The sequence below is a fragment of the Falco biarmicus genome, chromosome 3, assembly GCF_023638135.1.
Source record: "Falco biarmicus isolate bFalBia1 chromosome 3, bFalBia1.pri, whole genome shotgun sequence".
In the NCBI taxonomy this organism is placed as follows: Eukaryota; Metazoa; Chordata; class Aves; order Falconiformes; family Falconidae; genus Falco; species Falco biarmicus.
The window spans coordinates 71,662,115-71,683,500 of record NC_079290.1 but is presented as its reverse complement, the minus strand read 5'-3'; the positions used below and the strand labels follow the sequence as shown (position 1 = coordinate 71,683,500).

The 21,386-nt window shown below is 40.0% G+C and overlaps 1 protein-coding gene across 1 annotated transcript in view; it reads left to right on the top strand.

Moving 5' to 3' along the window:
* Positions 1 to 399: 399 nt before the first annotated feature.
* Positions 400 to 21,386, top strand: part of EXOC3 (exocyst complex component 3) — a 28,557-nt gene continuing 7,570 nt past the window's right edge. The window contains exons 1-8 of the mRNA XM_056332653.1: positions 400 to 504; positions 4,583 to 4,767; positions 8,835 to 9,054; positions 11,071 to 11,752; positions 15,809 to 15,926; positions 18,703 to 18,828; positions 20,338 to 20,438; positions 20,914 to 21,024. Coding sequence (XP_056188628.1) covers positions 4,624 to 4,767; positions 8,835 to 9,054; positions 11,071 to 11,752; positions 15,809 to 15,926; positions 18,703 to 18,828; positions 20,338 to 20,438; positions 20,914 to 21,024 — 1,502 coding nt within the window. The 5' untranslated portion in view covers positions 400 to 504; positions 4,583 to 4,623. The remainder of the gene's footprint in view (positions 505 to 4,582; positions 4,768 to 8,834; positions 9,055 to 11,070; positions 11,753 to 15,808; positions 15,927 to 18,702; positions 18,829 to 20,337; positions 20,439 to 20,913; positions 21,025 to 21,386) is intronic.

Sequence of the window (21,386 nt, the reverse complement as noted above, 5' to 3'; positions counted from 1 at the left end):
TAAAAAAAACAGATCTCAGTGACCGTGAATCAGGCCCCAAAAGTACCGACAGCGCCCTCGACACTGAGGGACTGTAAAAACAGAGGGATGAGGAGGAGGCGCCGCGGCAGCCCCTAGCCCGCTCTGAGGGGATGCGGGCGTCCCCCACTCTCCTGTCACACCCAGGCGGCGCCACCGGCAGGCAGCGCCTCAGGGAGCGCCGGCACCGCTGCTCCGCGCCACTAAACCTGCCCGAGCGGCCCCTGCCCGCCCGCCAGCTCGCCGGTTCCGCGACCGCCCCGTCCCCGCCGCCACCCGCTTCCCGCGGCCGCGCAGGCGCAGCCCGCTCCTGCGAACAGGTGAGGGAGCCGAGCCCGCATGCGCGCCGGCCAGCGGCGGAGGGGCGGGGGGAGCGGGGGGCGGCCTCGTTCTGCGCCTGCGCGCCCGCCGGTGGGCCGCGGTGTGCGCCCGGCGCGTGCGCACTGGCGGACTGTCAGCACCTTCCCGAGGGGCGGGCTGCGGCCGGTAAGTGGCAGCGGCGGCTCCGTCTGCCCCCGCCGCTGGCCCGGTGCCAGCGCCCCGGCTGGCCAGCGCTGCTGTGCCGGCTCCTGCCGGGCCGTCCCTGGCTGTAGCGATCCGAGTCTGGCAACGGGAAGCGCAGCGCGGGGGCGGGATGGGCCGGGCCGCTCCGCTCCGCTCCGGGGAACCCCTCGGGATGGCGAGGCCGAAGCGGGTGCTGAGCGTTCCGTCGGCGCGGCCGCCTCCCGAAGGCCTCAGCCGAGGCCGAAGGGGCTCGATGTGGCGGGGGCAGCAGCCTTGCCTGGCTGCCCGAGGGCAGGTCTCCGGCCTTTGCCCGGCAGGAGCGGGCACCTGCGTCGATGCAGATCGCTGCCGTGGGGGAGCCGGGAGGAGCCGGGCTGCCGGCGGGGGCTGCCGCCCGGCGCTGTCGCGGAGCTGTGCCACACACCCGGGTGTCGCTGCGCGCCCCAGCGCAGCAGCTCGGTGCGGAGGGGGCAGGGGCCGCCCCGCTGGCTCGGCTCGGCTCCCGGCCGGAGCTCCAGCCCGGGGGTAGGGGTGTGCTTGCCGCCGAGGCCCTTCCCAGGCTGCTCGGGACGTGCTTTTGTTCATTTCTTCCAGTACTTTGCTCTGTAAATATTTGTGGGTTTGGCTCATAGCCTCTGTGCAAAGTTGGCATGGTTTCTTAAAGTTTGCTTTTCCTTTTGAATGGTCAGTAGTTGTGCAACAACCTGCCTGCCTCAGCAAGTTAGTGAGTAGTTGGTTAGGAGATTACAATATACCAGCTACTAATTTTACTGGTGACGTCTACTTAATGTCCATGCGTAGTGGCTGTGTGGGTTAAAGCTATCATAACTATTGAATGTTTTCAGTTGTTAATAAAGGCAGTAATTTAGTTTAAAGCTGTCTATTGCAAATACCATTTCTGTAGTTAATTCGTTTTAGAATAACTTTTTTTTAATTGTAGATACAGTCCTGATAGCTTGGAAAAGGGTTGGGTTAAACAAACACTGGAGTATTCATTTAAAAGTGTGAGCAGTGGGAATAGAGCCTTCACCTTGAGATGTGCAGTAGGAAATCAAACATCATTTGAGTTAAACATGCCATTAATAGAGAAGTGATGGGTTTGGTTGCCTAGCTGAGTAGGTAAAGTAGGACATGAGTTTATACTGTAGAAATAATTTTGGCATAACTGTGTACTTATGCATGTAACTTTTGAAGATACTAGAGATACAGATCTTGAGATACCAGATAGTGGAACACGAAACATAGACTCAGGGGCTTAAAGGCTACCTTTTAAGCATATCTTGCAAGAAATCTTTTTAAACTCAGATAATGACTAATTCTACTAATGCTGTACAAAATCTGCCCGGGCTGAGGTTAACTTTCTTCATAGCAGCCTGTATGGTGCTATGTTTTGGATTTGTGGCTAAAGCAGTGCTGACAACACTGTTTTTCACAGTTCTTCATCAGATCACTGTTCTGTTGAGATTAAATGATGTGCTGGATATATGAATGCAGGCTGCTTTGAAAGTAGATAGCCACTTTCAAGGAATAATATGGATAGAGAAAGTATAATCTGTAGTTGTGGCAGCAGAACCTAAAATGTTCTGTCTGATTAGAAGAATCACAGAATGGTCAGGGTTAATAGGGATCTCTGGAGATCATCCAGTCCAACTCCCCTGCTAAAGCAGGTTCACCTGGCTTGGGTTGCACAGAGTCACATTCAGGGTTTTGAATGTCTCCAAAGGAGACTCCACAACCTCTTTGGGCAGCCTGTTCCAGTGTTCTGTCACCATCAAGGTAAAGAAGCTTTTCCTCATACTTAAAAGGAACTTGTTGTGTTGCAGTTTGTGCCTATTGCCCTTTGTCCTGTCGCTGGGCACTACTGAAAAGAGCCCGGCCCGTCCTCCTGACACTCACCCTTAAGATATTTGTAGACATTGAGAAGATCCCCTCTCGGTCTCTCTTCCCCAGGCTACACAGGCCCAGCTCTCTCAGCCTTTCCTCATAACAGAGGTGCTCCAGTCCCCTCATCATCTTTGCAGCCCTCCACTGGACCCTCCCCAGTAGTTCCCTGTCTCTCTCAAACTGGGCAGCCCAGCACTGGACACAGCACTCCAGATGTGGCCTCAGCAGGGCAGAGCAGAGGGGCAGGATCACCTCCCTCCACCCGCTGGCCACCCTCCTCCTAATGCCCCCCGGGATCTCACTGGCCTCCTTGGCCACCAGGGCACCCTGCTGGCTCATGGGCAACGTGCTGCCCACCAGCACTCCCAGGTCCCTCTCCGCAGAGCCGCCTCCCAGCAGGTCAGCCCCAGCCTGTGCTGGTGCGTGGGGTTGTCCCTCCCCAGGTGCAGGACCCTGCACTTGCCTTTGTTGAACTTCATGAGGTCCCTCTCTGCCCAGCTCTCCAGCCTGCCCGGGTCTGCCTGAATGGCAGCGCAGCCGCCTGGTGTGTCAGCCCCTGCTCCCGGGTTTGTACCATCAGCAAACTCGCTGAGGGCACACTCTGCCCCTTCGTCCAGGTCAGTGATGAATAGGTTGAACAGGACTGGACCCAGTACTGGCCCCTGGGGAACACCACAAGCTACAGGCCTCCAGCTGGACTCTGCGCTGCTGATCACAACCCCCTGAGCTCTGCCATCAGCCAGTTCTCCATCCACCCCACTGCCCACTCATCTGACCTACACTGCCTGAGCTTACCTATGGGGATGTTATGGAAGGCGGTGCCAACAGCCTTGCTGAGGTTACACAACATCCACTGCTCTCCCCTCATCTACCCAGCCAGTCATTCCATCGTAGAAGGTTGATCAGGCATGGTTTTGCCTTGGTGAATCCATGTTGACTGTTCCTGGTAACCTTTTGCTCCATATACATCAGGATAACCTCCAGGATGATATGTTCCATCACCTTTCCAGGGATGGAGGTGAGGTTGGCAGGGCTGTAGTTTCCTGGGTGGTCCTTCTTGCCCTTTTTGAAGACTGGAGCGACACTGGCTTTCCACCAGTCCTCAGGCACCTGTCCTGTTCACCATGACCTTTCAAAGATGATCAAGAGTGGCTTGGCAGTAACATCTGCCAGCTCCCTCAGCACTCAGAGGTGCATGCCATTGGGGCCCATGGATTTGTGGGTATCAAGTTTCCTTAAGTAATCTCTAACATGATCTTCCTCAACCAAGGGAAAGTCTTCCTTTCTCCAGACTTCCTCTCTTGCCTGAAGACATGCTAGAAAGAATTCAGAAGGAATGAGGACCTCTAGATATGTTCCTTGGAGTTCTGTGGACACCAAGTTCTTGCATCTTTGGTGACTGGCATCCTCCCTGCTTTCTGTTAGTAGCTAGTGAAGCTTGAGAGAACAGGTCTGGTTTGATGGCCAGCAAATTTTACCTTTTCTGCATACTGGTTTGCATGCACTAGAAATTCAGCTGGAAGCTTAGGTGAAATACTTGATTAATTTTTCCCTGCATATCTACACGTTTGATGGACTGATAATGTGAGAAAAACTGGAAACAAGAGTAGGAAAGAAAAAAATCATCAGAAGTCTTTAAATGCAACTGCTTTATAGTTAGGTCTGTGGGTTTAGAGCTTTCACAGCTGTTTTTCCACTTTTGGTAGCAAATTTGACTTATTGCTGCAGGGGGGCTATGGTTCCCTCAGGTCTACCAGATTCCAGTTCAGTAAGAGTTAGGGTTTTTGCTTGGACCTGCTAGAAGATTCCTTTATGCTTGTCTCACTCCCCTTTTAATAGGCAAACCTACTCTAGGATTAGATAGAATCTGGTGTTTAAGTGAATATTTGCTGTTCTTTTGTTGTTGTCTTTTTATATACATACTTATGGAGAGCAAGATAAATGCAAAAACAGTAACTAGAGAGCATTTCATGTAAACTAATGAAATAGAGTTAAGTGGCTTTAAATGTGATTCTTGTAGAATTTTGGTAAGTGCTCTGTATAATGCAAGCTAACGATACTTCTGTCAAGTTGCACTGGTTTTGTTGCTGAAGGTAGTTCTCCAGTTGTTAAATTTGAAATGACACATAGCCATCAAATGAAAAAAAAATTCTAAAAATGTTACATTTCTTTTCAGTACTGTTGAATTATGAAGGCATTTTGAGGTCCTAATCAACAATGGAGGAAACAGATAGGGAAGCAGTTGCAACAGCTGTTCAGAGAGTAGCGGGAATGCTGCAGCGTCCTGATCAGCTGGATAAAGTGGAGCAGTATCGCAGGAGGGAAGCTCGTAAGAAGGCTTCAGTAGAAGCTCGGCTCAAGGTACAAAGTTTGATAAACCTGAGTGTCTGTGGTACAGCATGAATGTGACTTCCTTTTTTTTTTTTTTTTTTTGCTTCTGTTTTTTTGATTCCACATTTTCATCCAGATAGTTTTAAACCATGAACTTTAATTTTTCCTCTGTGTCCAAACCAGAAACTTTGTATCTTGAAAGTAATGCAAATTAATGCTGTACATCTAATTTTTATTCAAACATTTCAAGTGTTCTTACGTCCTGTGACTTCTGCAGTTTATCCACAGACAGCTACCCTGATGCTGTGTAGCCTGCAGGCAACAAACCTTTTTCTTAATGACTGAATACCAAATTCGTAACAAAAAATTGATGATTGCATCATCATTCAATGCATCTGAGAAAGATCAGTCACTTTAGTCTGCCATTTGTGTGGGTTTATGGGAGATAGCTAAAATCTCACATTCTTGTCTCTTGCAGAAGTCTACCCCATGATTTCCCTCCTCCTTCAAATGTGTACATGTGAGTGCATACACCTGCACACACACAGATTTAGCCTGAAATAAGAGTAAAGTCATCCTGTGTTTAGTGTCTGTATGTTACTAAGTTCTGTGTATTCTTCCTTCACTGGTACTCACTAGCCAACAGTCATTTTAGACCACTTTGTTAAGTAATTGGAGTAAGGCCTTAGAAGAGTGTTTCAGGAAATATTTTGGGGTTTAAAAGATCAAAATGGCTGGTATACACTGTATCTAAACTTTATATGTCAAAATAAGTTAGTTTATCTTACAAAAATTTGATGACTCCTTCTTTGTGGGAGTCTGCGTGAAGTAGAAGAAAGCCTGTCTTCTTTCACGGTGAAAAAGATCTGTTAGCAAATGACATGTTAATTTTTGCCTGTAGCATAGAAACAAATTTTCCTAATGACTTGGGTTGGGTTTTTCAGATTTAAGGCAGAAAGCGTATAGTGGTATCTATTAATAATGGATCAGTTGCTTAGTTATTGTGATCTATTTATAATATACGAGCAGTCATTTGCCTACTGGCTGCTTCTATAGACAGTGATGACTACACATAACTCTCTAAGTTTTGCAGATGTCTAAATCCACTTCATACTAGTTTCCTTGTTGTTTTCCTTAAGTTAACTTCAATCATCTATAAATGGTCAGAAATACCTGTTCTAAAAAGTAGTACAATACCTCTTAATCCATTCAGGATGCATTCCTGAAACAGATGCTGGTTAGTGATGCAATGGATGGCAAAGTAGTTTTTCCCTAAGTATTACTGTAATGGATGGGAGCACAGAGAGGATGTAAGAAATACTCTTGCTCTTTTTTAAGCTGTGTATATGTATGGTGTGGAAGATGGAGAGACAGGGTCAGTATTTAAGCTGTGTATATGTATGGTGTGGAAGATGGAGAGACAGGGCCATCAGGATCATCAGCTGGATTTTTCAAGTTGGAAGTTGTTGAAAAACCTCAGCTGCTTCATCTGTGCGAATGAACACATGGTAAATCTTTTGGCATGAACATGTTGGTGCTTCTTTCTGACTGGATATGCTTTCGTCTTTGTCATAATTTTCTTCTGATGAACCAAGATAATCAAGTTAATCCAGAGTGAAGAGTAGAAAACCAGGGTAATAGTTGTGTTGTACTTACAGGGATGAAGCAGCAGAGATTTGAAATTATGTCCTGCCCAAAAACCAGCACCTCCTCCAGTTCGTTATCTTATTCCTCCCTCTGTATCATCTCCCGAATACTTGGTTACGTCCATTTCTTACATCCTTCTCTGCATTTATTCCTGCATTATATAAATTCTTACAGGAAAAACTGCTTTGAAATATGTCAAACTCATCTGCTTCATGTGTGAGACTGATGGCAGTTAGTGAAGCAGTATTTTTAAGGATAGGTAGCAGAACTCTGAAATGATGGGTGGGTAAGCACCAGCTAGCGCTGTAGGCTGGTACTTCTGGGCTCTGCAGGCCAAAATGTAGGTGAAGAGCTGCTTGGACTCTGTTCCAGGGCCTGAAAAGTTACGAGCTTTGACAGACGTCTTTGTGCACTCACTCAGTTAATGGGAGAACTTAAGTTTTGAATTGCTGTCCTCCTGAAGAAATACTGTATACATATCCCTAGGAGAGTTCCTACATCATGGTTTTCCTGTGTGTAGACATGCTTAAATCCTCTACCTCTTGATTCTTAGCTGCTGTGCTATCATGAATTTAAACCATAGGGCTCTAAGGAGACCAGGTAACCAGGATCCCCGTTCCATGGCTTCATGTTGAGGGCTGTCACTTGAAAAGAGATAAAAATGAAGTTTTGAACCCTGTTCCTAGGAGGGCTTAGTTTTGTTTTTGTTCAGTACAGTGATGTTCAATCCAATGTAAGATGAAGATGCATTCTAGGAAGCAAAGTCCACAGTGCTAGGACATGCCTTGCTCCCTGCCCACTCCCCCTCCCCTGGCCCCAGGTGACTACTAGAAGACACACTGAACATGGGTGGATGTCTGTCTTTAGAATTCTCCCTGGCCGTTTGCGTCACTGACCAATATCAGTGATTGTTTCTGTTTAACATAATCAAGTTTCTGCAGAAGTTAAATAGGAAAAAATTTGAATATGTAATACTTGGAAGATCTGCCTCAGAAAAAATGAAATATCAAACCAGAAGTATTTACAGTTTAATAGTCATGGGATTTTAAAAATACTTTATGGTCAGCTTCAGAAGATTGTGTTTGAGTATCACATTGAATGTTTGAGTGTGCTAATTACCTCAGTTTCTGTAGAGGAAAAATGTGTTAATGCAGCAGTTCTGTAGATAGATACAGTATAAAAATGCCTTACCCCTGCTTAATTATACTGGGTTTGACAGGAAAACACATTTTTATCAATAAAATCAGCATATCATGGCTTGAAAGTACATAAATAGCGGCAGTATTATAATCACTGCATTTTTGTGGGACTTTCCCAGTACATTTAAAACACAATTAATGTGTTCATAGTTACCAGGATTTCCTCTTTGGCTTCTAGTATCAGACAAAAAGTTCCATGACTGCCCAAGCTTTTTGGCTGTAAAAGTATGGCAAAAAATGTGTTTTGAGCTTACTGAAACCATTAGTGCCTCATTTTTTTACTGGTTGCTTCAAGTCCTCAAGATACGCAACTGAGTTTTCACTGATGCCTTGCCTTTGGCTTGTCTTTTCAAGTCCGTTATTTCCAATTTCATTTTCCATTTACCTGACTTCATCTCAGTCACATCTTTTTTAAAATACATATACAAAAATATGCTGTGGATGTGATCTGATTTCTTTCACTATAATGCATTTTCTGTAAGGTGGCTGGATAATCAGGACTAATAGGCTATTTGAAGAGTCATTATTTCAAGTGTCACCTGTCACAAGAGATATCTGTATCAATAACCTCTCGATGCCAAAATAATCTAGTAGTTGGATTATTGGTCTGGTTGTTGATGTTTGTCACAGTGTCAAAATTTTGTTCGGTTTGAGGTTTGTGTTGTGTTTTGTTTTGACTGAATTCCTTTTTGATATTTTTAATTTTTTTGCCTTCAGTCATTACAGGCCAGAGGGTTTTGGGTTTTTTTAGACTATTTCAGAACTTAATTTTTTTTAACTTTTTCAGTTGCCAGTCAAAATTTAATTGCTTTAGTAAAATGCTTTATGAATCTGTATGTACTAAGCATTCTTTTGAGACATCTGTATCAGCTGTCTTTTGCTGTCCCCCTTTGAAATCAATTTATGAAGTAAATTCAAAGAAATCTCATTCTGCCTTCCCATGATTCTGGTTTAATATAGATTTATAAAGGCGGTGATCTGTCTGCCTAAGCTTCTAGGTAAACCACTTGTATCTAAGCCCTTTAAGACTAGATACAGCTTTAAAACTTAAAAAAAAACCCAAATGTATGCATACACGGATTAAGTTACACATTTCTAGTAAGCTATGATATTACCTTTTCAGTTTGTGTCTGGGTTTTTTCTCTGAAAATGTTAGATACTGGAATAAACATTAATTCTTGAGAAATGTTGAAAATACAGAACTTGCAATGCTTAATGAGTTCTTTCTTTGTCTTTTTGTTTGTATTTAAGGCAGCAATACAGTCACAGTTAGATGGAGTACGAACGGGTTTAAGTCAACTGCACAATGCACTGAATGATGTAAAGGACATTCAGCAGTCTTTGATAGATGTCAATAAGGACTGGAGACAGAGCATCAACACCATAGAAAACCTCAAGGATGTTAAGGATGCTGTAGTGCAACATAGCCAACTGGCAGCTGCTGTAGAAAACCTCAAGAACATCTTCTCAGGTAATCTAATGCTCTTTTTAAAATTCATCACATACTGAAAGCACTTTAAAATGGTACAAACAGCTGTAAGGTTGTCAAGTAATGTTGAGAACTTTAAACCTCGCTGGGAAAGAAGAATTAAGGAAGAATCACCTACACATCACATTCAGGGAAGTAGCTGGTGACCATGTAATATATATGGAGTTTATTGTGCTCTAAGAACTCCTAGTCTGGACTATCTTATCATCAGACACAAGTCACAAAGAAGCTTCTTGTTAGCGATTAGTAGCAGGGATAACATGTTTAGTATAGAAGACTGAAGTATGCAAGCAACATATACAGAAAGAAAATTTGGAAAGAGATGGAGTGCTGCCAGTGAGTTGGGCACCTACAGCAAGTCTGTTGGGTAAAAATGATCCTAGGAAGTGAAAACTTTTTGCAAACAAAGGCAAAATACAGAACAGCAAGATCTCCAGTCAAAGATTCCATGGTAGTCTTTCTCACAACAGTTAGGAACCTCAAGGATTTCTGTTAATGTTACAAGTGTAAGTATGAACTGATAATTTAGTTTTAATTGTGTGCCGCCCTTGCTTAGGAATCGGGCACCACAATCACAGAAACCAACTCACACATAAAGAAATTATACATGGGAGACACTTCTTCCTTGCACTACTGCACATCTTACAAGGTTTGCAAAATTTAAAGAAGATTAATGTGATTAATGGATACTGTACAGTTAAAGGGATTACATCTGTCTTTTTGTGCAGCCCTTTTGGTGCACGTTCCATTCTATCTTGAATCAGAGTGAATTCCTTGCCAGGACTTTTCAGCTTTTCAGTAATTTTAAGAATTTTACCCCTATAATGGGGGCTAAATCTATCATACCCCTTTGATTTTATTTAAATAGTCTTTTTTCTCCTTTTCTCTCCTGATAGTAATTCACAAAATGCACCTATAAAGAAAAATTGTTTCCCAGTCATACCAGGTTGATTTGTGTAATCTCTCTAAAAGTGTCTAGCTGCTACAGTACGAAACCGGGATATGGTGTTCATCTTTTTAAAAGAGTAGTATTTACCTGCAATATCTAGCAATAAAAAACAAAGAACAACAAAATTCTGTATGTTCCAATGCTGAATTGTTTTGGGGATCTTGTTTTCTTTTACACTAATGAATGCATTATGCTTTGCAATAATGGATGAGACAATAAGCCTTATCTTTTCCGGCATTCTGAGAGGTTTTTGGTGTGAAGCATCTCCCCCCAGAACTGTTAAACAGTATAGTTGATGATGACTTCACTCTGAGCAAAACAAATGTTTTAGAAACCAAGTGGTTTTCATCATGATTAATGATTGTGTATAACTGCCTTTTCAGATCTTTTTTGGGGCTGCCAGTTTTATTGCTGTTTTGCAGTGACAGTTCTTTCTGCTGAGATTTTTCAGTTCTTTTCCCCACAGGATCCTAATTATCTTCTACAGTATTCCTTAAATACTGAAAAATAGTAAAGAATAAAGTCTTCTAAATAGTTAAGCAGCATAGGTAATTATCTTTATTCTTCCTTTGTGCTTTAGGCAGGCAAAAACTCTTCCTTCAAGAAGGTGGTACAATTCAGTATTTGTTGGGTATATGCAGCCCCAGGTTCAACAGGATAAGTGACTTTTAGTCAGGCAAGTTAAAAGCCTTTTGTGTAAGACATGAGAAAGCTAGTACTGCAATTTGTTTCATAGTAGACTTTTTTTTTTTTAAGACAGGGAGGGAAAGAAAATTATGTTCTGTTGGCACTGTGATCTTTGTTTAGCCACTGGTCAAAATGGAGCATTATAGTTAATAATGTATGAAAATGTATAGCATTTACTAAGAAATTTTGAATACATCAAAATAATTTCCTGTTAATTATTTCAAAAGAATCACTATAGCTTTTCTCCAGCTTGTTTCCTAGTGCTTTTATTGTCTTGTATTTACTCTTTGTATTTTGATTATGTTGTTTTATTATTTTTTTTTTCTCTTCCCCCCCCTTCTTTTCTTTTGCCTTTGTTTCAGTTCCAGAGATAGTCAGGGAGACCCACGATCTGATTGAGCGAGGGGAGCTTCTGCAGGCTCATCGAAAACTGATGGATTTAGAGTGTTCTCGAGATAACCTAATGTATGAGCAGTATCGCATGGACAGCAAAAACACACATGACATGAACCTCATCCATACATACTTTGGGGATATGCAGAAACTTTCTGAGGAGTTGGCAAAGCAACTTTGGATGGTGGTTCAAAGATCTCTTGTTACAGTCCGTCGAGATCCAACCTTGCTTGTTTCTGTTGTTAGGATAATTGAGAGGGAGGAGAAAATTGACAGGCGCATGTTAGACCGGAAAAAACAAACTGGATTCATACCTCCTGGCAGACCAAAGAAGTGGAAAGAAAAAATGTTCAACATTTTGGAAAGAACTGTGAGCACACGAATTGAAGGCACTCAGGCAGATACTAGAGAATCTGACAAAATGTGGCTTGTGCGCCATCTAGAAATCATACGTAAATACGTCCTTGATGACCTGCTTGTGGCTAAAACCCTGCTGGATCAATGTTTTCCTCCACATTATGATATTTTCAACAAATTGCTAAATATGTACCACCAAGCTTTGTCCACCCGCATGCAAGAGCTTGCTGCAGAGGATCTGGAAGCAAATGAGATTGTTAGCCTTCTAACTTGGGTTTTAAACACATACAAAAGGTAAGATCCCCTTATCTTCTCTCTTAGCAATAGTGGAGAGTAAGCATGCAAATCACAGTTTATGTGCTAGCATTTGCATGTCTATTAACATATAAGAAGATAAAACAAAAGAGGGATAATAATAAAGAATTTGCTGGTTTGATATGTGTTACACATTTGGCTTTCTGGGAATTGCTCCTTAAAACTTTTTTGCATTTTCTAATATGTGATTTTTTTAGTTGCTTCGTAAGCTTAAAGTTTTAATACATTTGAAGACTTGCTTGAAGCTACAGTCACCTTGTGTTTATGTGCCAGTTTGGTGAAGCATTGGGAAGAGCAGAAGAGACTGACAGCTTGTGTTTGAAAATGCTTGACGTTGGCTGCAGCCCCACAAGATTTGTATGGTTATTAGCTTTCTATTGTTCTTTTGTACAGGGGTTGGGACTGTATCAGTGTTGCTTCATTACTGTTAAATGGAAGGAATATAGTAACTTCCTCTAGGTTTTCTCTCAGAACTGTGTGGTGATTTGTTTATTTCGAAGAGTTTCTGCTTACAGGTTCTGTCTAGTGGTACTCTTAAACTCTTTCCTTTTGAGTTGTGTAATTTGTTGGGATAACTTAAGCATTATGTCTGTCTCTCTCTGAGGTGTTTTTTTGTTTGTTTTTGTGGTTGGGGGGGGGTTGGTGTGTGGGGGTTTTGTTGTTGTTGTTCTCCAGGTAGAAATGGCTGAAATGGCAACTGTTTAGTTTTTGCTGGCATGTAGTTACTAGAGCAACTGATTTGTTTGGGGGAAAAATAATGCTAGTCTTTCTGCGGCTCATGACTATAGTCCTGTTCTCAATAGCTGGCATTGACCCAGAGCCTCTGCTGTGTACACTTTTGCCGTCTTCAATTGTTCAGTCTCACAGATTCAACAAATTGGATGCTTGACAGTCTTAGAATATAATACCATAAAGCAAATAGTTAGGAGGTAATGCTGTTCTGTAGAATTTTTATAACCAGCTTTAAAGTTCGTTTTTTGTTCAGAATTCTGTGTTTTACTTTACACTGTGAAGTTCTCCTGCTTCTTCTTCCCTGCGAGGAACAATCAAGAGCTCCCACTAATGCATACTTACATACCTGTGCAGGATATATGAGATGCAGCTGCTAATAAGGAGCTGAGTTCATTGGCCTGTTCTTATTTGTTAATAGAAGGCCAGAGGAGTAACTCCACAGTGAATGAAAAACATAAATATGTGAATCCTTCTACCTATAGGGATTTGGTCTTGGCAGAAATCCTGCTTACAGGTTCTTCATTTATGTCCTGGAGCTGGTGTTCCAGTAAGGCAATTCTTGGTCTTAAAATTGCCCTTCTACCCTTCCCCCAGAAAGTAGAGCAGATTGCTCTCGAGTTAGACAATTCAGAGCTAAAGCTCTCTCAATCCATGTGTTCCAACATAGGAAGGGCAAAGGCAGAGAGCAAAGCCAGCATTTCATCTATTTACTAGGCAAACAACTTGCTTTAGCAGGAGTGATCCCTTTTTGATTTATGTGGCTCATGGCACCTGATGGCCGTCTCCTGTAAAGGAAGCGAATCAGTGAGAGGAGTAGGCACGGTGCAAGACACCTGAGAATGCAGTCTCCCCTGTATATCCGTGTAACAAGGGTGACAGAAATTAGAGGGAATATCTCAGGAAAAATTAAGGCTTTGAGTTTCTCCTCTAAAAAATAAAAGCCTGAGAGGGCAGTACAGTAATTCTATTCTTGTAGATTACAATAAACTGTTATAAAGAGGATGATAATTAACTTTGTGTATGTTTGTAGTGGACAGCGGAAGAAGAAATAGGCTCAGGCTTGTGAATGGGAAAAGTGCTCGAGCAGGATGCTTACAGAGCTTGCCAAATCTCAGTTGCTGAGCATCTCTTAATAATACAATATATAATTCTTTATATGGATATGTTTATAATAAACTCTGAAGGAGGATGGCATATATGACATCATCAGAACTGTGTTTCTGTGGTATTTCACCCTTTTTTCCCCTGTATGAAAAATAGGTTCTAAACTGGTGTTACATTCCTTGTTCACATCTATGAAACATTGTATGGTAGAAGATAGTTTTGCCCTTTCTAATCTTTCTCTACTTTTATTAAATGTAATTGAATATTAGAGGGAACATCTAAATTTCTATTTGCATATTATAGCTACACTTCAAAACCAGATGAGAAAATAATGTCCAATTAAGAGAAACATTGAGGGTTTTTTTTCCATGTAATGAATTGATAAGAAAGCCATGCATAACTTCTGTTTACAGTGCTTCCAAAATAGGAGTTTTAAAAGAATAGTGTTCTTAACCATGTCTTGGAAACTGGTTTTAGAGCTGTATTTGTCTCATAACTGAGAAATAAAGTAATGCTCCATGTGGAATAACAGCCTTTAATATTTGGGTGGGATGCAGTTTTACTGTGCTAGGTGTATTTCTCTTTCACATCTAAGTCAATGAGAGCTTTGGAAATGTACAGGTATTAATAAATCTGGACCTATGGTCTTTGTTTTGGGGTTTCAGTTGATAAGCTTTGAGAAAGATACAACGTCCCTGTGGCCTTGTGTAGTGGGGCTAATGGTGGTATAATGAAGCTAGAAATACTTTCAAATATGGCATGGTGCCATGAACAGCTTCTCACATTCCCCTGAATAAGCCTAGATAGAGCAGGTCCTGCTATTACATGTATTCTTTATGTAAAAAGCAACAGAATGGAATTCATTTTTCTGAATAGCTTGAGCCACTTAAAATGTCTTTAATCTCTTTTCCAACAGGCTCAGGAAGATGCTGTGAATGCCAAGTGTTCAGTTACGGTAGCTTTTATGGTTTCAAAGACAAGAATTTTGGTTAAGTAGTTAGCCATAGTGTGGTTTGGTTTTTTTTAGTGCTTTGAGATGATTTTCTTTTCATGACATGGAAGCACCACTGTGCTGACTCACATGTATCCAGAGAACAACTTTAACTTGCAGAAATATACAAGCTAAACAGTTTTAAAGGATTTTTAAAGTTGCTATTTGTTTTTTATAGTTGCCATTTCAAATATAGAATTTGTGGCTTCTTTCTGACAAGCATACTAGAAATGGAATGTGAAACAATTTATATTATTATGATTGAATATATTTCCATCAACTGTTAATAAAGCACACTCTGAAGAGTGTGGTTTTGAGTTACTGATTTTTTTTGAGCATGAAATATTAAAGAGGTCTTGTAATGTCGTGCTTTGGTATAGCTTTGGGGTTTTTTGTTTTGGTTACACAAGTAACTCATATAATCTTATAATACATAGATGCAAAATATCACCGGAGAGTATTGTTATATAATCATTGTCAAAATATTTTTGAGAGTTACTCTAGTTTCTTTCTGATCCTATAAAATCAAGATTTTTCCTTTGCAAGTATAGCTAATCGTGCTGTTATAATACAGTACCAGTGAAGCGCACTTTCAATTTGGTACACAAGATGCCTCCTCCTCTTATATTAGATCTATTTTCTACCAACATAGGAAGCGTTGGTAGAGTTTCTTCTAATATATTTTAGCTTTGATATGGATGTGATACAAGTAGCAAAACAGAAGCTGTTTTGAGAAACTGAGGAGAGTGTTTTGTAGTTTTCACTCATCTTTCCCATTCAGAAATTCAGAACATGGAAGCTGTCATCACCTCTGAAATGTAAAAGACATATAAAAATGTCCCCTATTAAGACCCCACAGGCTGAACCAGTTGGCTTTTATTCAGTCAAGCAATCACTAGTTTTTGTACATAAAAGTTAGAAACACATGAAAGGGTTGAATATTTAAAATGTCTGTCACATGTTTTTTTAATGTATGCTAAGGTATATAGCTTTTACATCCTGTTCTTTCTTTTATATAGTTTATTTACATTCCTTGTAAATGCATTTATTGTTGCAGTTACTATTAAGAATTTTTTGATTTTTTTGTAATGTATATATTTTGGAAAATTACCCCTTACAGCGGTCATACAAAAAAAGCTGCATTGTTTTTATCTCATTTTTCTTTACTAATCTTCAATGTCTTTTTGTTTGTTTGTTTTTAAACTCAGTACAGAGATGATGGGAAACTCAGAACTGTCTCCTGAAGTGGATGTAAATTCTCTGGATCCTCTGATTTCACAGAATGTGGTGGACCAGCTTCTCAGCAAGTATATGTCAACTCTCACTGTGAGTAACAGTACTGCAAAGACATCTTCAGACGAGTTTATAGCTGCGTTAGTGCTTCAGTGCTGCTCTTCCATCAGAGGGAACTAATGTGACAAATGTAAACTCAGTGTCATTACTTTTATAAACGTTCATGTACTTTATGTAGGTTTGTTTATAAAGGTATAATCAGATGGTTTTATAGATGTACGTTATTACATTACAAGGAATAATTATGCTTTACAGACTGTATTAATCGTATTTTATCAGAAAGGAAGGAATTCCAGCGCTTACGTGTCTAAATAAATTCATAGTACTAGTATGTTAGGTATTACTGTACTTACAAGCAACTGAATGCAGTCCCTATAGTCCCTGTAGTAACTACATCAACATTTGATACAGATGTGATCTTTTCAAGGTAATCAGGATGTTTACGTTTGCCAGTTTGATTCTTTTAATAGTCTTCTTCCTTTCATGCCTGTTGACTACATGAGCATAATTTCCTTTTGTGGATGCCATTTCAAGTGCATCTTAAATCTAAAGACACTGCTCCTGTTATCCTTAGAGCCATTGGGAACTGGTCAGCTACATGGCAAAGGAGTCAGTATGTGATTGTAAGGTTTTTAAATGCATTTTTCTTTAAGATCCATGGTTGATTACCTCTGAGACTGGATGTTGGGATAGCTGGAACTTTGGATTTGCTGTTCTTACACTGTTCAATTGAATTCCTACTCCTCCTAAGTTTAGGAGCTCTACCAAGCAGAGGAGGGAAATTTTTTTTTCTTCTTTGGATGTGTCAGCTACTAAAATACATCCGGCAACAGCAACTGCTTAGACTTGATACACATCACAGTGATGTGAACCCATCTTGTTATGTCTCAAGGAAGCTGCCAGCAGAGGCTCTGCTCCACATTAGCTTTACTAGGAATTTTATGCAAGTTTATTTTTCTGCATTTACCTTTAGGACAAAAAAAACCTTTGGTTTGTTTTCTCAAACTACTTTTGGCTTGACTCGGGAAATGCCTTTGAATTATTTTTTCCCCTCTTAAGATGAAAAAATACACCTATATTGGCTTTTCAGAAATGTTTTCCCCTACTTACTGAAAAATATTATATATAGAACATTGTTGTGTTTATATTCTATAAATAAAATAGAGCAATGCTGCTAATATGTTAAGCAGTGAAAAAAAACCTCTTTTTGATTTTTGGCTGGTTTTTTTTCTTTTTAAGGCAGAAAATACTGAAACTGCCAGCTTGTTTCACAGGATTCAGCCTGATGGAATTTTCTGCACATCCCTACTTTTGTTTCTTCTTTATTTCTTGTGGTGTTGTGTTTCAACCTGTTTATAAACAAAATATAATTCTGGGTAAATGAAAGTATTTGGTAATCACGACTGTCAAATATTGATGTTTAAGTCAATAAAAATGTCTCATATTCATGAGAAATAAAATATTAACAGATTTTAAAAGGTTTCTAATAAATTTTTTTTTCTGAGCACCTCAGCTTGAAAAAAAAGATCTTACAAATGATGATCATAAGGTGAAAAATGTTGGCTGGCCTGCTGGCTTAAAAGATCAGTTTTTCTTTGCAGATCATATCTCTTCTTTTTTTTTTTTTTTTTTTTTTTTTAGCAGGGTAGTTCCATGCTTATGAGGAAAAAAGATAGTACATAGTTTCACATAATTGAAGATGGTACTGTATGTGCTTAGTAGATGCAGTACTTGACAGGTTGTAGTCAAAAGAGAAGAAAACTACAGGCCTGTGTTTGGTCAGCAGCCTTTCTTGTGTAGGAAGATTGTAGAGCTTTCAGTTTCTTCCTTTGTCCTACCTACTGATAGGAGTTTTCACCAAAAGGTACTGATTTAATACATTAAAAAATGTAAAAAAAAAAAATTAAGTACCAATTTTAGGCCTTTTTATGCCCTTTCTGTACATGCCTACTGGTCATGTTTAATTTTGCATGGTAGGGCACACTAATATGCCTGTTAAAAGTTTGAAAGAAGTATGAACTTTCGTATTACTAGGGGGTTTAACTGAATGTGAACAAAGTCGAAGACAGGCAGAAACTTTCAACCCTTTGAAAACACAGGGATAATTATTTTAGACAGAAATCAAAGAATCCAATTGCATATTTAGCAAGCATGCTGGTCTTTACTACTTACTCTTGCAAATATGTCCATGGTATCTGTGTCATGCAAGTGATCAGAAAACTAGCTTAATCTAGTTCTAAAAGCAATTGTTCTTAATGTCTGTGTGTTGTATAATGTGCTTGTTTTATCTCCACCACTATTTTCTGCAGCACTTGAGTTCCGAGAAACACAACCCATTTAATCTAATCCTGGGGTTTTGTCCCCAGCAATAACAATCATCAGTTTGCTAAAATGTACTGTAGTGAAAGGAGCTACAAGCAGATACATGCTGATTTTTGTACGTTAGGTATTATGCTAATTTTTTCCAGTTGTGGAAAAATTCAGTTTGAAACCTAAAACCCAAGACTTAATAAATGCTTCCATAGTTAGTAAAATATTCTGACAAACTGACTTGCTCTTTGTGTTTGGATCACTCCCCTTCCTAAAGGTGCCTAAGCTCAATTCAAACTACATCACTAGTTTACTAACCTTTCTCTTTGTCAATGTTACTTATATCCTGTAGGGATGACGAGAGTGGTCAACATTATCTGTTACTATGCCACTCTTCATTATGGAAGTGGCTGCTATTCCAAATATTTTATTGGGGGGTTTTGTTGTGTTAAATTAAAAAAAAATCTTTTCTTCTTCTTTGTTTCTTTATTTAATGTAGTCTAATATCATTGGCTGGCTACGAAAAGCACTGGAGACAGATAAAAAAGACTGGATAAAAGAAACTGAACCAGAAGCAGATCAGGATGGGTACTATCAGACTACACTCCCAGCTATTGTTTTTCAGGTATAGAGAACTTGGTTATTCTAGAAAATCTACAGAAGCAGCATATAGATTTGGGGATAATGGAGGGCTGGGAGGGGGAAACCAAACTGTTTGGAATGCCGTTGTTTCTGTGTCTGTTGAAGTATAGGGTTTTTTGCTGTAGAGTTTTTAGTTGGAGGGGTTGTTTCTTTTGAGGTTTTCATTTGCCTTTTTCACTTTAATACTTAGAGACTTAGTTCTTTTTACATGTAAATTAGAAACATTTTTTTCCTAGCCTATTTAGTTGATATTTGTATTTATTTACCTGCTTTTCCTTTGGTCTCTTCATGTAAGTTTGCAATATAAGCCTACCAGATGAGGTGCTTGTAAATTATTAGAATATTGTTTATTAATGTGATGCTGAGATAGTTAGGCAGGTATTTGTTCCTATATTCAGTATATAAACACCTTAATACTGGAAAGAAAAGTTCTGTCAAAGATCAAAAATGTTGCTTTTTAAATACTGCTTCAGTTAACATTGATGCCTCTCCAAATTACGAAATAGCCTCAAAACAGAAAAGAGACTCCTATTTCTAAACCCTTAAAAAAACAAACAAAAAACCCACAATAAAAAATCCCAACCTGCACCACCCTGTTATTGGTAGTAGAAAAGGAAAGCTTGTAAAGCGATCTTTATCAACCAGCAAAATGACAGCTTATTATGCATGTTTACTAATTTTTCTTTACAAATACTGTGTTAGGTACCTTCAATGAAAGATAATAGGCTCTTCCTCCTGCAGTTGTTTCCCCCTTCTTTTTTTATCCTGTGTTATGCCAGGATTTTTGCTACATTCTTTCACATTTGTATTAGTGCCAAGGTTGACTTCATCTAATCCTTTTCAGAAAGTGATTGGCTCTGGTGCTGTGTTGTCAAAGGCTCCAGTGTTGAGACTCGTGGAACAGTGAAACTTTCAAAATCATCTCAGCGTAAAAGCAGCTCATATTTCCACCTGGCTTTGTACTCTTTCTTTCCAGTCCCCCTCAAATGCAGTTCCCTGTAGGTCACCTAGACCTTGTGCCTGGTTGTGTTTCCAAAGTTTAGGGGTCCTTTCTTCTTGACTAACATGAACTTAGTACTTTCATATATGTGGAATGCAAAGGAATTTGAGTTACAAGGTTATTCATTACTAGCTGCAGGAGCTGACCCAAGAACTTTGATTCACTGTAAAGCCAAATTCCTGTGGAATTAGAAATATTAAGTACTTTCTTTTTGAAGAAAGAATGCAGCTGTTTTCAGTATCAGGAGAAAGCTGCAGCACACATTAATGGTTGTCAATAGCTTACTGTTTTCCATAAGTGTAATTAATGATTTTTTTGTTTGGTCAGCAACATTGTCTGGGCTTGTTTAAAAACAAAAAAAACCAATACCCAAACAAAAAAACCAAAGCATGTGTAGAGCTGGTGCTAGGGAGAGTCTCCAACGCAGGAGTTCTGTCTCTGGTTTACCACTGATAAAGGCCTCTCTTTGTAACTAAACTATTTTTAACTTAGATGTTTGAGCAGAATCTTCAGGTGGCTGCTCAGATAAATGAAGATTTGAAAACAAAGGTACTCCTTCTATGTCTTCAACAAATGAATTCATTTCTAACCAGGTAACATAATTTTTAAAATATAAATGCTTTATCCTGCCTCAGCCTCTCTGTTCCTACAATTCCAATACGTGTTTTTCCTGTGGATGTTTTTTTATTGCTTTGTCTTCATTCTATCACATCCATGTCAACCAAGCTTTTCTTCCCTTTCCTTTTCTTGCTTTCTTCCTCCCTTCCCCAGTTTCACCACAGAAGTTCTCTGTGCTGGTGAGTGACAGTTTCAGTTCCTCTCTGCAAATCGTTCTAATTTTTGGAGTCATTTCCATTTTATGTCTCAAACTTACATCTCTTTCTCATAAGGAAGACCGAAAAGACCTCTTTGGCAGGAATCTGCTCAGAACTGAGAGACTAAACTTCACATAAGCAACAAGCGCTTTTAAATACTGGACAGACCCTTATGGAGCATTTGGTCTTGCAGGTGTACTGAAGTTAGAACAGAGTTCTGTCTGTTTAATGCCATTCCTTTTATATGTTACAGGTACAAAGATGAAGCACAGTTGTATAAAGAAGAACATCTTAAAAATCGTCAGTATCCTCAGTGCTATGTTCAGTACATGATTGCAGTTATAAACAACTGTCAGACCTTTAAGTAAGTCTGTGTGTCCTTGCAGTATTGTGAGGAAAAATAAGTATTGATATTTCGTTTGTAATACCACATGTTCCCAGGGCCATCTTTTCTTTTGCATACAAAGAGTGTTTCAGTTAAAATAGTTCAGCTGACTAAAAAGGGCAACAGTTTTAAGTATAGTGCTGTTGTAAGAGGCAGATACTGTGATTTCTCTTGCCTTTGGAAAGCCAAGCCATTGTCCCTCACTGGTGAAAATCCACTCGTTATTCCAAGAATTTCATTGCCAAAGAAAAATTTTATTATCAGCTTTCAGAATTTGAAAAAGACATTTCAGTTAGTTTGTCTGGGGCCTCCCATCTTCTTACATTTGATCTCCCACAGTT